This window comes from Oncorhynchus mykiss, chromosome 26 (genome assembly GCF_057628025.1).
Source record: "Oncorhynchus mykiss isolate SJ-2025 chromosome 26, ASM5762802v1, whole genome shotgun sequence".
NCBI lineage: Eukaryota > Metazoa > Chordata > Actinopteri > Salmoniformes > Salmonidae > Oncorhynchus > Oncorhynchus mykiss.
The window spans coordinates 5,362,249-5,378,440 of record NC_143047.1 but is presented as its reverse complement, the minus strand read 5'-3'; the positions used below and the strand labels follow the sequence as shown (position 1 = coordinate 5,378,440).

Here is a 16,192-nt window from a genome sequence, read left to right as displayed (position 1 = left end):
CTGTATGTTCAATCAATATTTTCTATTAAGGTTTGATGCGTTTAGACATTTCAGTGTTACGAACAACTGCCATTCCCAACATTTTCATATCTCTCAGGACGGTCCTACTGTAATTTATTCTACCCAACTTGATTGATTCTATTATGTTATATTTTAAAACAAGTGTGTGACTCCACCCCCCCGCTCCCCTCCACAGCGTCTGAAGCTGGTGTGCTCCCCTCAGCCCGACTGGGGTCCCTTCCTGGCAAAGCACAGAGGGGAGCGCTACAAGAACATGATGGATCCCCATGGATCCAACTCCCTGGGCCTCAAACTGCCCCCGAAAGATTTCCAGCTGGGCACCTACCAGTAGCAGCCTCCACTACTACCACCACCACCACTTTAGCAGGGGCACTTGGGAGAGAGAGAGCAGCAGGCTACCACTGCCCTCTCCTCCACCTATTCCTTCTCTTTTTCCTGTTCTCCACTTCACTTCATCTCTCCTTTCCTTCCTCTTTCCATTCAATGTGGGTGCGAGAAAAGCAAGCCAACACATCCTCCACTTTATTTCCCGGTTCTACTCTCCTGCTCCCTTCTTCTTTCTCCTCCACTCTATAGCAAAGTGGGGCTGCCCTCCTCTCCAATGTTGCTTTCTCTGGCAGGCACCCATACCATACCCTGCCCTTTCTCTCCCTAACCCCTGACCTGAGAATGGTCTGTCCTCTGCCTCCTACCCATGCACAGCCATTACTCCAGAACCCTTTCTTTCTGAGGGGATCTCTATTCCAAAAGAAAAATGTGTACTGTGTCACAATGTTGCAATGGCAATATTCGACTGCACATGACAAAAAAATATAATCAAATTGTATGTGTCACATGCTTCATAGACAACAGGTGTAGACTAACAGTGAAATGCTTACGGGTCCTTTTCCAACAATGCAGAATTAAAGATAAAAAAAATGTAATAAAAATAGTGACAAGGAATAAATACACAGGGATTAACGTATAACAGTAACGAGTTAAAGTAAAATGGCTATGGAGTACCCGTACCAAGTCGATGAGTACGAGGTAATTGAGGTAGCTTTGTATATATAGGTAGGGGTAAAGTGACTGTGGCATCAGTATGCATGTGTGCGTGTGTTATGTGTGTGTGTGCATATGTAGTGTGTGTGTGTCTGTGTGTGTTGGGGTGCCAGTGTAAGTATGTGTGAGTGTGGGTAGAGTCCAGTGTGTGTGCATAGCCAGTGCAAGAGTCACTGCAAGAGAGTTAGTGCAAAAAAGGGTCAATGCAGATAGTCCGGGTAGCCATTTAGCAGTTTTGTTCATCAGTCTTATGGCTCGGGGGTAGAAGCTGTTCAGAGTCTTGTTGATTCCAGACTTGATTGATTCCAGACGGTAACAGTGCACTGTTACTGCTTTCCGTGTGGAAGCAGAGAGAACAGTCTATGGCTTGTGTAAAGTCTTTGACAATTTTTTTATCCTTCCACTGACACCGCCTGGTGCAATGGTCCTGGATGGCAGAGAGCTCGGCCCCAGTGAAGTACTGGGCAGTACTCACCACCCTCTGTAGCGCCTTGGGGTCGGGCGCCTTGCAGATGCCGTACCAAGCAGTGATTCAGCCAGTCGAGGTGCAGCTGTGGAACTTTTTGAGGATCTGAGGGCCCATGCCAAATCTTCTCAGCCTCCTGATGGGGAAGAGGCATTGTCGTACCCTCTTCACAGCTGTGTGGGTGTGTGTGGACCATGTTAATTCCTTAGTGATGTGGACACAGAGGAACTTGGAGCTCTCGACATCTCCACTACATCTGGACTACTCCTTATGGAGGTGTGTGTGTGTGCATGCGCGTGTGTGTGTGTGTGATTGTTTTCTTCTTCTATCTTTGTGTATAGTGATAATGAAAACTTCTACACAAAGAAAAAGGCACAAAAAATCAAAATTGACAGACTGAGAAACATTGGTATTCATCAGACCTCTGACCTATGGCACATTATGATATATATAATTTTTTTGCTTTTATAAAATAGGCAATACATGTAAATTAAACTAACTGCCTAGAAATGATGCAGTGTGTACTGACATATATATATATATAGTACCCATCAAAAGTTTGGACACACCTACTTACTGAAGGGTTTTTCTTTATTTTTTAATTTGGGTCAAAATCTGTAGAATTGCAGCAAACCTACTTTAAAACTGCAACATTTTCTCTACGCCCCTTTGCAGAATTTGTAGAATTGCAGGAAATTAACTATGAATCAAATGAAGTTATCCCCATCATCAACATGGGGTCCCCCAACAAAAATTCAGCTTAGGGCCACCCTAAAGACTAGGGACGGTTCTGTTGCGGGTGAAAAAAAGAACAGGTCCAATAATGTGTTTGTTTGACTCACTTGAAGGCAAGGATGAATAAACCAGCAGGTCAGGTTTTTTTAATTATTTATGTCTCAGAGTGAATTCTTGTGTGCATCACGACTATGTACACTCCTGTATACACATTATCCATTATCTTCCAATGACAGAGAGAGAGAAAGAGAACATTTTTGCGCTGTGATAGATTGTAACGTTTGCGCTGGGCCAACCTCTAACAATTCATGTAGGGGCGGCAGATAGCCTAGCGGTTAAGAGTGTTGGGCCAGTAACCGAAAGGTCGCTGCTTCGAATCCCCGGGCTAGGTAAAAAATCTGTCGCTGTGCCCTTAAGCAAGGCACTTAACCCGAATTGCTCCTGTAAGTCGCTCTGGATAAAAGCGTCTACTAAGTGGCTAAAATGTCAAATGTAAATCTAAGCGCTGCTTGGAATAGCTCTGTCCTTGTGTAGCCAATTTGATGCTTTCGTTGAGGACATGGGGATTAGCTTCCTGTTTTCAACAGGATTGAACAGGAAATTAAACGTTAGAAAGCTAGCTTGTGCTGTTTGTGTTCCTGTGCTTCCGTGTCTATGTATGCTCTCTTCCTTCTGCTTCCTTCTCTCCTCCCTTCTCCCCCTCGCATGTCTCCTTAGCGTGCTTTTATGTTCCTCAAAGCACTGACAAACCAGGGTTATAGTTTACCCCGGTATTTTCCTTCACAAAGAACAATACAAAATAATAAACTTTCCATTGCTATACCTGTGGGTCAACTTTGGGCAGTAGGTAACCAAAGAGGGAGAACAACTTTTTTTTATCAGAACATAGGGTTCTGAAAAAATACACACAAAAAAATACAAAAAACTTGCTATTTGTGTTTAGGAGATTGAGATACTGCCATTCATATCCCACCTAGTGATCCTTAATGTTTGCCAATATGTTACAAAACATCTTCAGGTAACCATTGACCTTATAGGTATCCTCTAATAGTAAAATATTGTATGTAACTCAAGACGTATTGTCTGTCTCATATGGTACCGGTATATCCCTATTGTTATGTATGTTGTGTCTTTTTGGCACTTTATTGTGGACCTATGAATGCATAGGTTAAATGTCTAATTACTTGGGTAATGTAATTTATTTCTGTGTGTTCTATGTGAGGTACTGCTGCCTATGGATATAGATATGTGCCTCCAACAGCCCATGCCATCCTTTGGTTTGAAAATAGAGAATAGATATATAATATAAATGTATGTTTTGAAATCTGTGACAGATATAAAAAAAATATTTAGCATATACAAATATATGTGAAATGAATTATTTATTTTGAAAATCATCAATCATTGAGGCCCTACCTCACATTTTGTATTTATGTATAGAAATGCAGTTGGAGTACAGTATCTTTGCCAATAATAATAATATATCGCTATTATATCATGAAATGTATAACCTATAAATCTATAAATGTTATTGTTTTCAATTTGAAGTGTTGTGTGGCTTTTTTGGGAGACATGACATTCACCAGTATCCAAAAGTCATTATGTTTAATTGCTCAAATTCACTTTTGTAACTGCCAACATCTGTTGTTTAAATTCCACAACAGCCATGAATTATAATTTGTATTTCAAGTGAAACTATCAATGAAGCTGGCATGCAGATTTCAGTAATGGAACTCTAGCTACCTGCGTTCACCTGCTGTATGTACTGCTGGCCACATGGTGGCGCTATAAACAGTGGACAAGTTTGCATCTCTTTCTCTGTCCTTCTTCCTCTCCACAGCTATCTCTCCAACTTTCACGCTTAAAAATTCCAAATATCTCATTTGAGCGTGACTGTGCCAAGGCATGTATATTCTAAAGAAAAATAAATACATGACCAAAGGTGAGGAAATTAGGGGCTCTCTTCAATCCGCATCACTGAAGTTAAGCTTTATAGCGTGCTTCATAATTGAAAGGCAATGTTTCCCCTTTTAGTAGAGACTGCATTCACGGTAAACCCTGCATATTCAGCTCTATCGGAAATGACCGTACCAGAATCTGTAACGCTTCAAGGTTCAGTCAGCAGCAAAGAAGTGACTTGTTTTGAAAATCGGGGAAGCAGAAATGATGCAGGTGTTCATTTATCATCAATGTCACTGTTAAAAAAATCAGTTTAAGGAGTTGTTTCTATTCAAAAGCAAGGAAAACATCTGTGGTGATGTTACTGATATTAATACTACACTCTCCAAATTGCAGAGAATATGGATCTCTGAAATCCTCATGTCTTCTTAAATGGGGCAATCTGGGATTCGACAACAACAAAGCAGCACCCCACCACTCTTTTTGGCTGAGAGATCAGGCTGGAGAAACATAACGTCTCAAATTTATAGATGGAGTAATAGATGTAAATCTGTACAGTTTCAAACAATGGCGTAAAACAGACGGATAATCATAATTATCCCACCCTCTAGAATCATTGACAGGTGGCACCATTGAGGTGGCAGCGTTGAAATTTATCCGGGTGCGACAATGTACTAAACTCATCTACTAAACTCATGAAGCATTTATAAATTATATTCTTCAAGAATCAATGGTATGAGGCCTATTATTATTTGAAAATGATCACCTGTAAATATTGCATATTGTACTATAACTACTTCAGCATGCATCCTTACTTCCTTGAAGCAATCACCAGTCTCACAAGCCTGGATGGATGAAAGCCCAATTTCCACCCATTTGCTTTCACCAAACTCATAATGTCGGATCTCATCAAGGGTGCAGTCTAGAAGGATTGACTCTTTGATGTTTCTGAACAGGGCTTGTATCCTCTATGCTTCCAGTGTCATTCTAGCTTTAACATTCTAACCGCAGCAGTCTACCCTGCTCTCTTGCCCTGACTGTCTGCCTGTTAGTTTTACCATCAGTTAAGTTCTCTGGGATGTCAGTGAGTGAAGACACGTGGGCCATACTGTGCACGTCGCTGCCAGTAGGCCTGCACTTTTGACAAGGAAATCCTTCATTCTTAATCTTATGAGTTTAGAAGGTCAACAGACGTTGAAGAACATCCACCTTCGCTCACAAAATGTATATAGCCGGCCTACTAGCAATATTGATGAATTTAGCACATTGTGAACTCTCTCCCTACATTTTACTCCTGATAGGAATACATTTAGATGAATTTTATATTGAATATCTTATCAAGCCCAATTGGAATTTGAGGTGGTTTATATTTAAGTTCATCATTCTGTTCATTTGCATTAAAGGGCCAATCATCAGTTGCTACAGTACATCCCCTTTTGGACTTGTAAATGAATGATATGTACCCATTGATTCTTGAATAATATAACTTATAAATACCTCATAAGCTTAGTTCAACTGTCTTACCCCATCAGAACCTGACATATAAGCCTGTTTTACTCCCATGTTTGTAAACAAAGTATATGTAAACAAACACTGTATACTCTTAGGGCCCAATTCAAGCCCATCCACATTAGCCGACATCCGCATAGCTGATGTTTTGATGGTGTCGGAGATGGAACTGCGTTAGAGTTGTCAAATCCACAAGCGGCTCCTGGCATTGTACCTAAAGCGGAGAGAGTGAAGGAAAAGCAGCCAAAAGCATTCCAGGTGAAGCTGGTTTAGAGAATGCCAAGAGTGTGCAAAGATGTCATCAAGGCAAAGGGTGGCTACTTTTAAAAATCTCAAAGATTTTGGATTTGTTTAACACTTTTTTGGTTACTACATGAGTCCATATGTGTTATTTAATAGTTTTGATGTCTTCACTATTATTCTACAATGTAGAAAATAGTGAAAATAAAGAAAAACACTTGAATGAGTAGGTGTGTCCAAACTTTTGACTGGTACTGTAGTGTAATGATTTTTCAATTTGAGAGTAATTCTTTCTATATAATTAGAAAGTGCTTGATGGATCACTCTCATAAGAGGACAAAACAGAAAAATATTCTGATTGTCACGGTCGTCATAGTGAGGAGACCAAGACGCAGCGTGGTAAGCGAACATAACTCTTTAATTAAAGAGAGAACACTGAACAGAACGAAACAAAACAACAAAACTAACCATGAAGCAATATGGCTAGTGCAGAACAGGCAACTAAACATAAAATAACAACCCACAAACTATCCAAGGAATATGGCTACCTCAATATGGTCCCCAATCAGAGACAACAATAAACAGCTGCCTCCGACTGAGAACCAATCTTGGCAACCATAGACATATAAACACCTAGACTAGTAAAACCCCATAAACATACAAAACCCCCTAGACAATACAAACTACACAAACCCCCCTTGTCACACTCTGACCTAACCAAATAATAAAGAAAACAAAGAAAACTAAGGTCAGGGCGTGACACTGATAAAACTGCAGTTATTCACAATAAACTGATAGCTCTTAATAAAGATTGTATAATACTTCTTCATTCTGAACTTTTCAATCTGAACACACTATATTTTGATATTGTGAATGCATATTGTGAATGTGCCTCGCACATAGGCAACGATGCATCTGTTTTGGTAAACAGCTGAGGGATGGCTGGAGAAATGTAACCATTATCAACTTCAAAGTTGGAGCTATAGATACAAGGACTGACCCAATGCGAGAACATTGCCTTTAAAGTTGCATAGCTGAAAAGGGGCGATCCGATTGAAATAAATTACTTTTAAATGGAGGCGCATTGTTGACCAAGAGTTTGGTATTTACTGTAACTGCCTTCTCATCATTGTGGATGCATAATAAACAAAAAAATATGTGCTTGAGTCCTTAAAACACAAAATAAGTAATTCCCAAGTGAGGGACATCAAAGAGATTAACCTCCAACATTCATAAGCTTGTTCAGTACATGAGGGCACATTTTGTCATGACCACCACAGTTTTTTTATACACAGGACAGGAGTTTACAAGTTTTTGTTCGAGCCCTATACTAACACCTCATTTCAATTAACTGTGGTCTAAATTGAAGACTTGTCCACAGTGCAATACCCTGGTACAGAAAATAATGTATGTATTTTAGAATGAGCTTAATAAGTTACATTGTCCTGACATATCTGCATGATACAAAATTAAATGGGTGAATCTTTTTACAGAGCATTCGGAAAGTATTCACACCATTTGACGTTTTCCACATTGTTACGTTACAGCCTTGTTCTAAAATGTATTCAATAGTTTTTTCCACCTTATCAATCTACACCCAATAATGACAAAGCAAAAACAGGTTCATAAAAAAAAAGTATCACATCTACATAAGTATTCAGACCCTTTATTCAGTACTCTGTACTTCATTACAGCCTTGAATCTTCTTGGGTATGACGCTACAAGCTTTGCACACCTGTATTTGGGAAGTTTCTCCCATTATACTCGACAGATTCTCTCAAGTTCTGTCAGGTTGAATGGGGAGCATCGCTGCACAGCTATTTTCAGGTCTTTCCAGAGATGATCGATTGGGTTCAAGTCCAGGCTCTGGCTGGGCCACTCAAGGACATACAGAGACTTGTCCCGAAGCCACTCCTGTGTTGTCTTGTGCTTAGGGTCATTGTCCTGTTGGAAGGTGAACCTTGGCCCCAATCTGAGGTCCTGAGCAATCTGGAGCTAGCTTTCATCAAGGATCTCTCTGTACTTTGCTCCGTTCATCTTTCCCTTGATTTTGACAAGTCTCCCAGTCCCTGCCGCTGAAAAACATGCTGCCACCACCATGCTTCACCATATTGATGGTGCCAGGAATCCTCCAGACATGACGCTTGGCATTCAGGCATGACACTTGGCATTGTTTCTCATGGTCTGAGAGTCTTAAGGTGCCTTTTGGCATGTCCAAGCCGGCTGTCATATGCCTTTTACTCTGCACTGGCTTCCATCTGGCCCCTTACCATAAAGGCCTGAATGGTGTAGTGCTGCGGAGATGGTTGTCCTTCTGGAAGCTTCTCCCATCTCCACAGAGGAACTCTAGAGCCCTGACAGTGTGACCATCGGGTTCTTGGTCACGTCCCTGACAAAGGCCCTTCCATTTAAGAATGATGGAGGTCAATGTGTTCTTTTGGGACCTTCAATGCTGCAGACATTTTTTGGTACACTTCCCCAGGTAGGTTTGCTAGGCCTTATTCATGGTTTCCTTATGCGTGAAGGCAATGGAATTAAGTCACCGTCAGAATACGGTGTATGTGTCGACACACCACCACACCTTCATTTACTTGATCTCCACCCTGAACGAATAGCGGGTGAATAGGATACTTCATTGTCATTCTATTTCAGGTCAGAATTCACAGAGAGGAAAGTGCATAAAAAGGGAATTGCGTTCCAATTATGCTTGCTGTGGTCGGAATCGGCCCCTAAGGGAATGACTGCCGTAAAACCAATTCTGAGACTGTACACCGTGATTGTGAAACAAACATGCTTTCCTTCACACACCTGTTTGCATTATGACATCACACCGGGAACTATCTTCTCTGGCCCATCCTCACTGGCAAAATCGATTGTCAGAAGGGGTCAAACCCCTGTGCCAGAAAAGCCTCTCCCCATCAGCTTTAAGCAGGGGAGAGGGGCTTTAAATAAATGCATAGCCATTCTGTTTCCCCAGCGGCAGATCCATAGAGAGGGCATCACTGGCCCTGTCACTGGCTCAGACTCACTGTTTAATTACACTCACATTGATTGGCCAGGATGTCAATAAGGCATTTAAGCAGCTTAATCTGCCTTGTATTAACATGAGGGACAACCATGAACAACATGCACATGGTTTATGCATTTATTTATTCGCATTCTGTTTTTGGATAAGATGCATCGCCCCTGGCATTTCTACTCTGCTGCCTGGCTACTCAAGAGATATCAATAGAACGAGAAAGGGGATTGATCAGTAAGGGCAGTGAATGGGGAAAAAACAACAGTAAATGTAATACTCTAATCAAATCAAATGTTATTGGTTACATACACATGGTTAGCAGATGTTGTTGCGAGTGTAGCGAAATGCTTGTGTTTCTTGTTCCGACAGTGCAGCAATATCAACAAGTAATCTAACAATTCCACAACAACTACCTAATACACACAAATCTAAGCAAAGGCAAGACGGGTCTGCAGTGGAGCAGGTTGAGAACTTCAAGTTCATTGGTGTCCATGTAACAGATGTGAAACGGCTAGCTTAGTTAGCGGTGCGCGCTAAATAGCGTTTCAGTCGGTGACGTCACTTGCTCTGAGACCTTGAAGTAGTAGTTCCCCTTGCTCTGCAAGGGCCGCGGCTTTTGTGGAGCGATGGGTAACGATGCTTTGTGGGTGTCAGTTGTTGATGTGTGCAGAGGGTCCCTGGTTCGCGCCCGGGTATGGGCGAGGGGACGGTCTAAACTTATACTGTTACATCCACATCACCAACAAACTAACATGGTCCAAGCACACCAAGACAGTCGTGAATAGGGCACAACAAAACCTATTCCTCCTCAGGAGACTGAAAATATTTTGCATGGGACCTCAGATCCTCAAAAGGTTCTAGAGCTGCACCATCGAGAGAGTGGTTGCATCACTGCCTGGTATGGCAACTGCTCAGCCTCCGACAGTAAGGCACTACAGAGGGTAGTGCGAACGGACCAGTACATCACTGGGGCCAAGCTTCCTGCCATCCAGGACTTCTACACCAGGCGGTGTCAGAAGAAGGCCCTAAAAATGGTCAAAGATTCCAACCACCCTAGTCATAGACTGTTCTTTTAGCTATCGCACGGCAAGCGGTACCGGAGCGCCAAGTCTAGGTCCAAGAGGCTTCTAAACAGCTTCTACCCCCAAGTCATAAGACTCTTGAACACCTAATCAAATGGCTACCCAGACTATTTGCATTGCCACCGCTCCCTCTCTTTTCCACCGCTGCTCCCTCTCTTTTCCACTGCTGCTACTCTCTCTTGTTATCATCAATGCATAGTCATTTTAATAACTCTACCTACATGTACATATTACCTCAACTAACCAGTGCACATTGACTTTGTACCAGTACCCCCTGTATATACAGTTGAAGTTGGAAGTTTACATACACTTAGGTTGTAGTCATTTAAACTCGTTTTTCAACCACTAAACAAATTCCTTGTTAAACAAAATATAGTTTTGGCAAGTTAATTAGGACATCTACTTTGTGCATGCGCAAGTAATTTTTCCAACAATTGTTTACAGACAGATTATTTCACTTATAATTCACTGTATCACAATTCCAGTGGGTCTGAAGTTTACGTACACTAAGTGGACTGTGCCTTCAAACTGCTTGGAAAATACTAGAAAATGATGTCATGGCTTTAGAAGCTTCTGATAGGCTAATTGACATAATTTGAGTCAATTGGAGGTGTACCTGTGGATGTATTTCAAGGCCTACCTTAAAACTCAGTGCCTCTTTGCTTGACATCAAATGAAATCAGCCAAGAAATCAGCCAAGTCTGGTCATCCTTGGGAGCAATTTCCAAACGCCTGAAGGTACCACGTTCATCTGTACAAACAATAGTATGCAAGTATAAACACCATGGGACCACGCAGCTGTCATACCGCTCAGGAAGGAGATGCGTTCTGTCTCCTAGAGATGAATGTACTTTGGTGCGAAAGGTGCAAATAAATCCCAGAACAACAGCAAAAGACCTTGTGAAGATGCTGCAGGAAACAGGTACAAAGGTATACATATCCACAGTAAAATGAGTCCTATATCGACATAACCTGAAAGGCTGCCCAGCAAGGAAGAAGCCACTGCTCCAAAACCATTGCTTTAACCATGTTAAAAAAGCCAGACTACGGTTTGCAACTGCACATGGGGACAAAGATCGTACTTTTTGGATAAATGTCCTCTGGTCTGATGAAACAAAAATAGAACTGTTTGGCCATAATGACCATCGTTATGTTTGGAGGAAAAAGGGGGAGGCTTGTGTAGCTTGTTTCATTCCGCATTGTGTAATTTAATGAGGACACTGCCACAACTGGAGGTCTGCTTGTTGGATTTTTATTTGCCCTGCATATGAAGAGACAATGCACAATATGTTAGCCCTTGGCGCAGTCACAGCTCTCAGGCACCTCACTAGCTGAAGGTCAGGCAAGAGAGAACCAAAAATAAATGACAGGTGCTGCGTGCACACATTCAGTGCACAACAGCACACATTACAAGTAAAATGATATACAACATAATTCAGACAAAATAAAAAAAATAACTGCGCACAAAGATACACTGCACAATACGTTAGCCCTTGGTGCAGTCACAGCTCTCAGGCACAGTTTTAAATTGAGAAATTGCGGAGCCAAGGACAACATAACTCGCTAGCTGAAGGCCAGGCGTGAGAGAACAATAGGGGGGTACAGAAAAAAACCCCACAATTGACCAAACCAAAATATACAAACTGAAAAAGTGTTTGTACTCAAAAAAATAACATTACCTATGCAGCTGTAATTACATTTAAAAAAACACAATTTTAATTATTATTATCAAATTATTAACATCCACTCTTGACCTGGCCTATTTCAACTTGGTACATAATCTAGGGGAACAACATCACACTGCTACACTTGCAAGCCGAAGAGGGCGCGTTGCTGCAGGAGGGATTGGTGCACTTCACAAAATAGAGTGCATCATGAGGTAGGAAAATTATGTGGATATATTGAAGCAACATCTCAAGACATCAGTCAGGAAGTTAAAGCTTGGTCACAAATGGGTCTTCCAAATGAACAATGACCCCAAGCATACTTCCAAACTTGTGGCAAAATGGCATAAGGATAGCAAAGTTAAGGTATTGGAGTGGCCATCACAAAGCCCTGACCGCAATCCTATAGAAAATGTGTGGGAAAAAGCATGTGCGAGCAAGGAGGCCTTACAAACCTGACTCAGTTACACCAGCTCTGTCTGGAGGAATGGGCCAAAATTCACCCAACCTATTGTGGGAAGCTTGTGGAAGGCTCCCCGAAACGTTTGACCCAAGTTAAACAATAGTCTCGCTATTGTTATTTTACTGCTGCTGTTTAATTACTTGTTACTTTTATTTCTTATTCTTATCCATATTTTTTTAAACTGCTTTTTTAAGTACGCATTTTTCTGTAAGGTCTACACTTGTTGTATTCGACGCATGTGACTAATCAAAATAGATTTTGATTTGATTCTAAAGGGATGGAATAAGAATATGTAAATATAAATCTATGGATGAGCAATGACCGAGCTCTTGCCTTTCATTTTTTCACTCTTTCTGTATCCCTTGTCTTTGGTGTATTTTTACCACAACTTCATCCATACCGGTCCTCAGTTTTTATTCCAAACATTCCAATCCCCAGGCCCTTCCCGGACCCAGAAATAGGCCCAAAATTAGAACTGCAAAGTGGTCCACCCCTACTGTCACACTGGGTCCAGCCCATGAACGGCAAGCACATAACGCTTCAGCAAAACAGATCGAATAGAGCCCTTACAGTAAACTTCAGTCAAAATAATAAAACAAGTTTTATACAGATAAAGGCTGTATTTGATTTTATACTGAACAAAATCATCAACGCAACCTGTAGGTCCCATATTTCATGAACTGAAATAAAAGTCCCAGAAATTTTCCAAACTCACAAAAAAAGCAGATTTCTCTCAAATTAGTGTACAAATTTGTTTCCTTCCCTGATAGTGTGCATTTTTACTTTGCGAAGATAATTCATTCACCTGACAGGTGTGGAATATCAAATAGTTGACAACACGACAGCATTATCCTTACACATGTGCACCTTGTGCTGGGGACAATAAAAGGCCACTCGAAAATGTGCAGTTTTGTTACACAACACAATGCCACAGATGTCTCAAGTTTTGAGGGAGCGTGCAATGGGCATGCGGAATGAATGTAATTTCTCTACCATAAGCCGCCTCAAACGTCATTTTAGAGAATTTAGCAGTACGTCCAACCGGCATCACAACCGCAGTCCACGTGTAACCACACAAGCCCGGTAGCTCCACATCTGGCTTCTTCTTCTCTGGGATCATCTGAGACCAGCCACCAGGACAGCTGATGAAACTGAGGAGTTCATTCTGAATGGACCTCCCAGGCCCATAGGCCCACCCACTTGGGAGCCAGGCCCACCCATGAAAATAAGAATTTGTTCTTAACTGACTTGCCTAGTTAAATAAAGGTTAAAAAATAAAAAAAATGGTTGTGCCCCTACACTGTCATGTGAAATCCATAGATTAGGACCAAATATATTTATTTCAATTGACTGATTTCCTTATATGAACTGTAACTCAGTAAAATCGCTGAAATTGTTGCATGTGTGTGTGCTTGCTTGTGTTGATTCGCAAACTATGGGTTATTTTTGAATTCGAAGGTCCAATTAAATGGGATGGAAAAAACGTAGGTGCTGGATTTTAGGCTGGTAGCAACCAGCACAAGGTGTCCGTTCAGAACACGAGGAAGCAATAGTTCCAGTTCAAGGATTTAATGAAGATCCACAAACACACATACAACACCAGTCTCTTTGATACTAATTGTGGTTCTGTAAAGGAAAGAGGAGAACTTAGGCAATGGCACATTATGGGAAAATATATGCCTATTTACATGTCAACAACTAAACAGGCTATGTGGACCCAAACACATGCTAGCTGCACAAAGAACAATAGAGAAAGAAGGCTTCTGATTGGCTAATACAATTGATGATTGGTGTTACCTTATTCCTATAGCAAAACCAAAAGAAAGTTGGTGTCTTGGAAAGGAGATGAGCTGGCCGTTTTTACAGCCGCCCCCAAATGTGTTGTACATATTTGCTTCAACAGACAAGCCAGCTAAGGGTCAGTAGCTTCTTGAGGAAGGGCAGGCAGCTGGATAAGTCGAGCAACAGGCCTGACGTAGGTCCTGTCCTTGACTTGGATTTCTGCTGTCCTCACTTTCCTGTCTGCTCCAGGGATAATTGACTTGACAGTTCCAACTTGCCAGAGTGCCATAGGAGACTGATCATCCACGATTATCACAACGGCCCCCACTACAAGGTCTTCCTTATCCTTGTGCCACTTATGGTGGCCTTGAAGTGCAGGTAAGTTGTTCCATGTGAAGCAGTGCAAGAAATGGTCGGCTAGAACCTTGCTGTCTCTCCATCTTTTGCGACTGAGCAGTTCATACTCTGGGTAGACCACCTGTGGAAGTGACGAGTTTGGCCGCCTCATGAGAAGAGAGTTAGGAGTGATTGGATACGGATCTGCAATGTCTGACGACACATATCCCATGGGCTTGGAGTTCAAGAACACATCTATTTCAATTAGGACAGTCCTCAGCACCTCTTCTGAGATGGTCTGCGCACCAAGGGTGGTTTGCAGGGCAGTCTTGATGGATCTGATTTCCCTCTCCCAGCATCCTCCAAAGTGTGGTGCACTTGGTGGGTTGAAGACAAAGCAAATCTTCTGACTGGCTAACTGTTCCTGGAGCTGTTCCTCGATCAGACAGGATTTCAAAGGGTTTTCCTCTTCAAGCGATAAAGCGTCTCAATGCTATTAGGAATTAATTGTAATCCATATTCGTCAGTAGATTCATGTGTACAGCCCGGGTGATCATGCACTTAAAGATGATGTCCCATCTCTTTTCATTTCTTTGGCCAATCTTGATGATATACGGTCCAAAGCAATCCATGCCTGTAGAATAAAAAGTGGGCTTGTGGAGCTGCAGTCGGGCTGGAGGCAGGTCAGCCATTTGGTGCAGCCAAGCTGAAAACAGCAAATGGCTGCCCTAGTCTAAGAATCCAGAACCTGTGACGTAGCTCAGCAAACATCCTCTCTGGGCCCGGGTGCCTCAGTTGCTCATCATATTCCCTGATCAGCAACATGGTGAGCGGATGAACTTGGTCAAGAACCACAGGGTAAAGAATGTCAGGGCCCAGCTGGTCACACCTCCGAAGGCGACCTCCAACACGAATCAGTCCGGTGTCGTTGTCATACTCCGGAGCCAGCGTCTGCTCGGAGGGATTGGCTTGCCTGCCTCTAGTAGCAAGAGGTCTTCTGGGAATCTCTCAGACTGAGCATGTCTTAGTACTTTGAGATCTACCTGCTTGAAATCGTCGGCTAAAGGGCTTTTGGCACTACTGGCCACCCCTTGTAGCAACTGCACTGTGGCTTCCACCAGCTCATGGAAAGTGTTGAACTGGGCAACATCAGGGAGAGACAAATTGGTGTCCGCTGACAGGAGTCCACAGAAGGTAGGCTTCCGCAGCTCCTCTGCTTCGTCAAGAGGTACTTGGTCTGGTCTTCTCCGCCAGAATGACTGGGCCTGCCACATGAATGAAGGACCTTGACTCCAACGGTTATGTTCTGAAACCTGAGACGGCGTCTTGCCTCGTGTGATATCGTCAGCCGGATTTCTCTCCATGTCCATGTAACGCCAGGCCTGGGGGTCCATGAGTTCCTGTATTTCTGTGACTCTAGTGCCTACAAATACTTTGTACCTGCAGGAGTCTGACTGGAGCCAGGTTAAGACTTTTGTAGAATCCGACCAGTACGTGACCTCATGGATTTCCAGGGTTCTTTTCTGATGACCACGGCCAGCTGGGCACAGGTGTGTGCAGTTCAGAGATATAGTCTTGGCATTGACTGTTGTCATTTCGGGGCCACTCTTGATCTTGCTGCAAAGGATTTCACTTGGATCCGTCCATTGGTGTCTTCAGTACAGGTGTACTCGACGGCACCGTACACACGTTCTGAGGCATCACTGAAGACGTGAACACTTCTTGTGCTGGTTGGGAGATCCATGTCGGGGCAGACGTAACACCTTGGTAGTGTGACCTGAGACAGCTGTGGAAGTTATTCTAAGCAGTTTAGTCATCTTAACTTGCTCAATTTCCACATGATTTATTACAAGATTTAGTTGAGGTTTAGGGTTTACTGAGTGTTTGCTTTCAAATACAATGCATGTAGTTTTAGAAATATTTAGGACTCATTTA

At 42.4% G+C, this 16,192-nt stretch overlaps 1 protein-coding gene across 1 annotated transcript in view; it reads left to right on the top strand.

Annotated features, from left to right (window-relative positions):
• Positions 1-3,810, top strand: part of LOC110506271 (sodium- and chloride-dependent glycine transporter 2) — a 52,117-nt gene extending 48,307 nt beyond the window's left edge. Inside the window, exon 16 of the mRNA XM_036964282.2 lies at positions 197-3,810. Coding sequence (XP_036820177.2) covers positions 197-352 — 156 coding nt within the window. The 3' untranslated portion in view covers positions 353-3,810. The remainder of the gene's footprint in view (positions 1-196) is intronic.
• Positions 3,811-16,192: the final 12,382 nt, after the last annotated feature.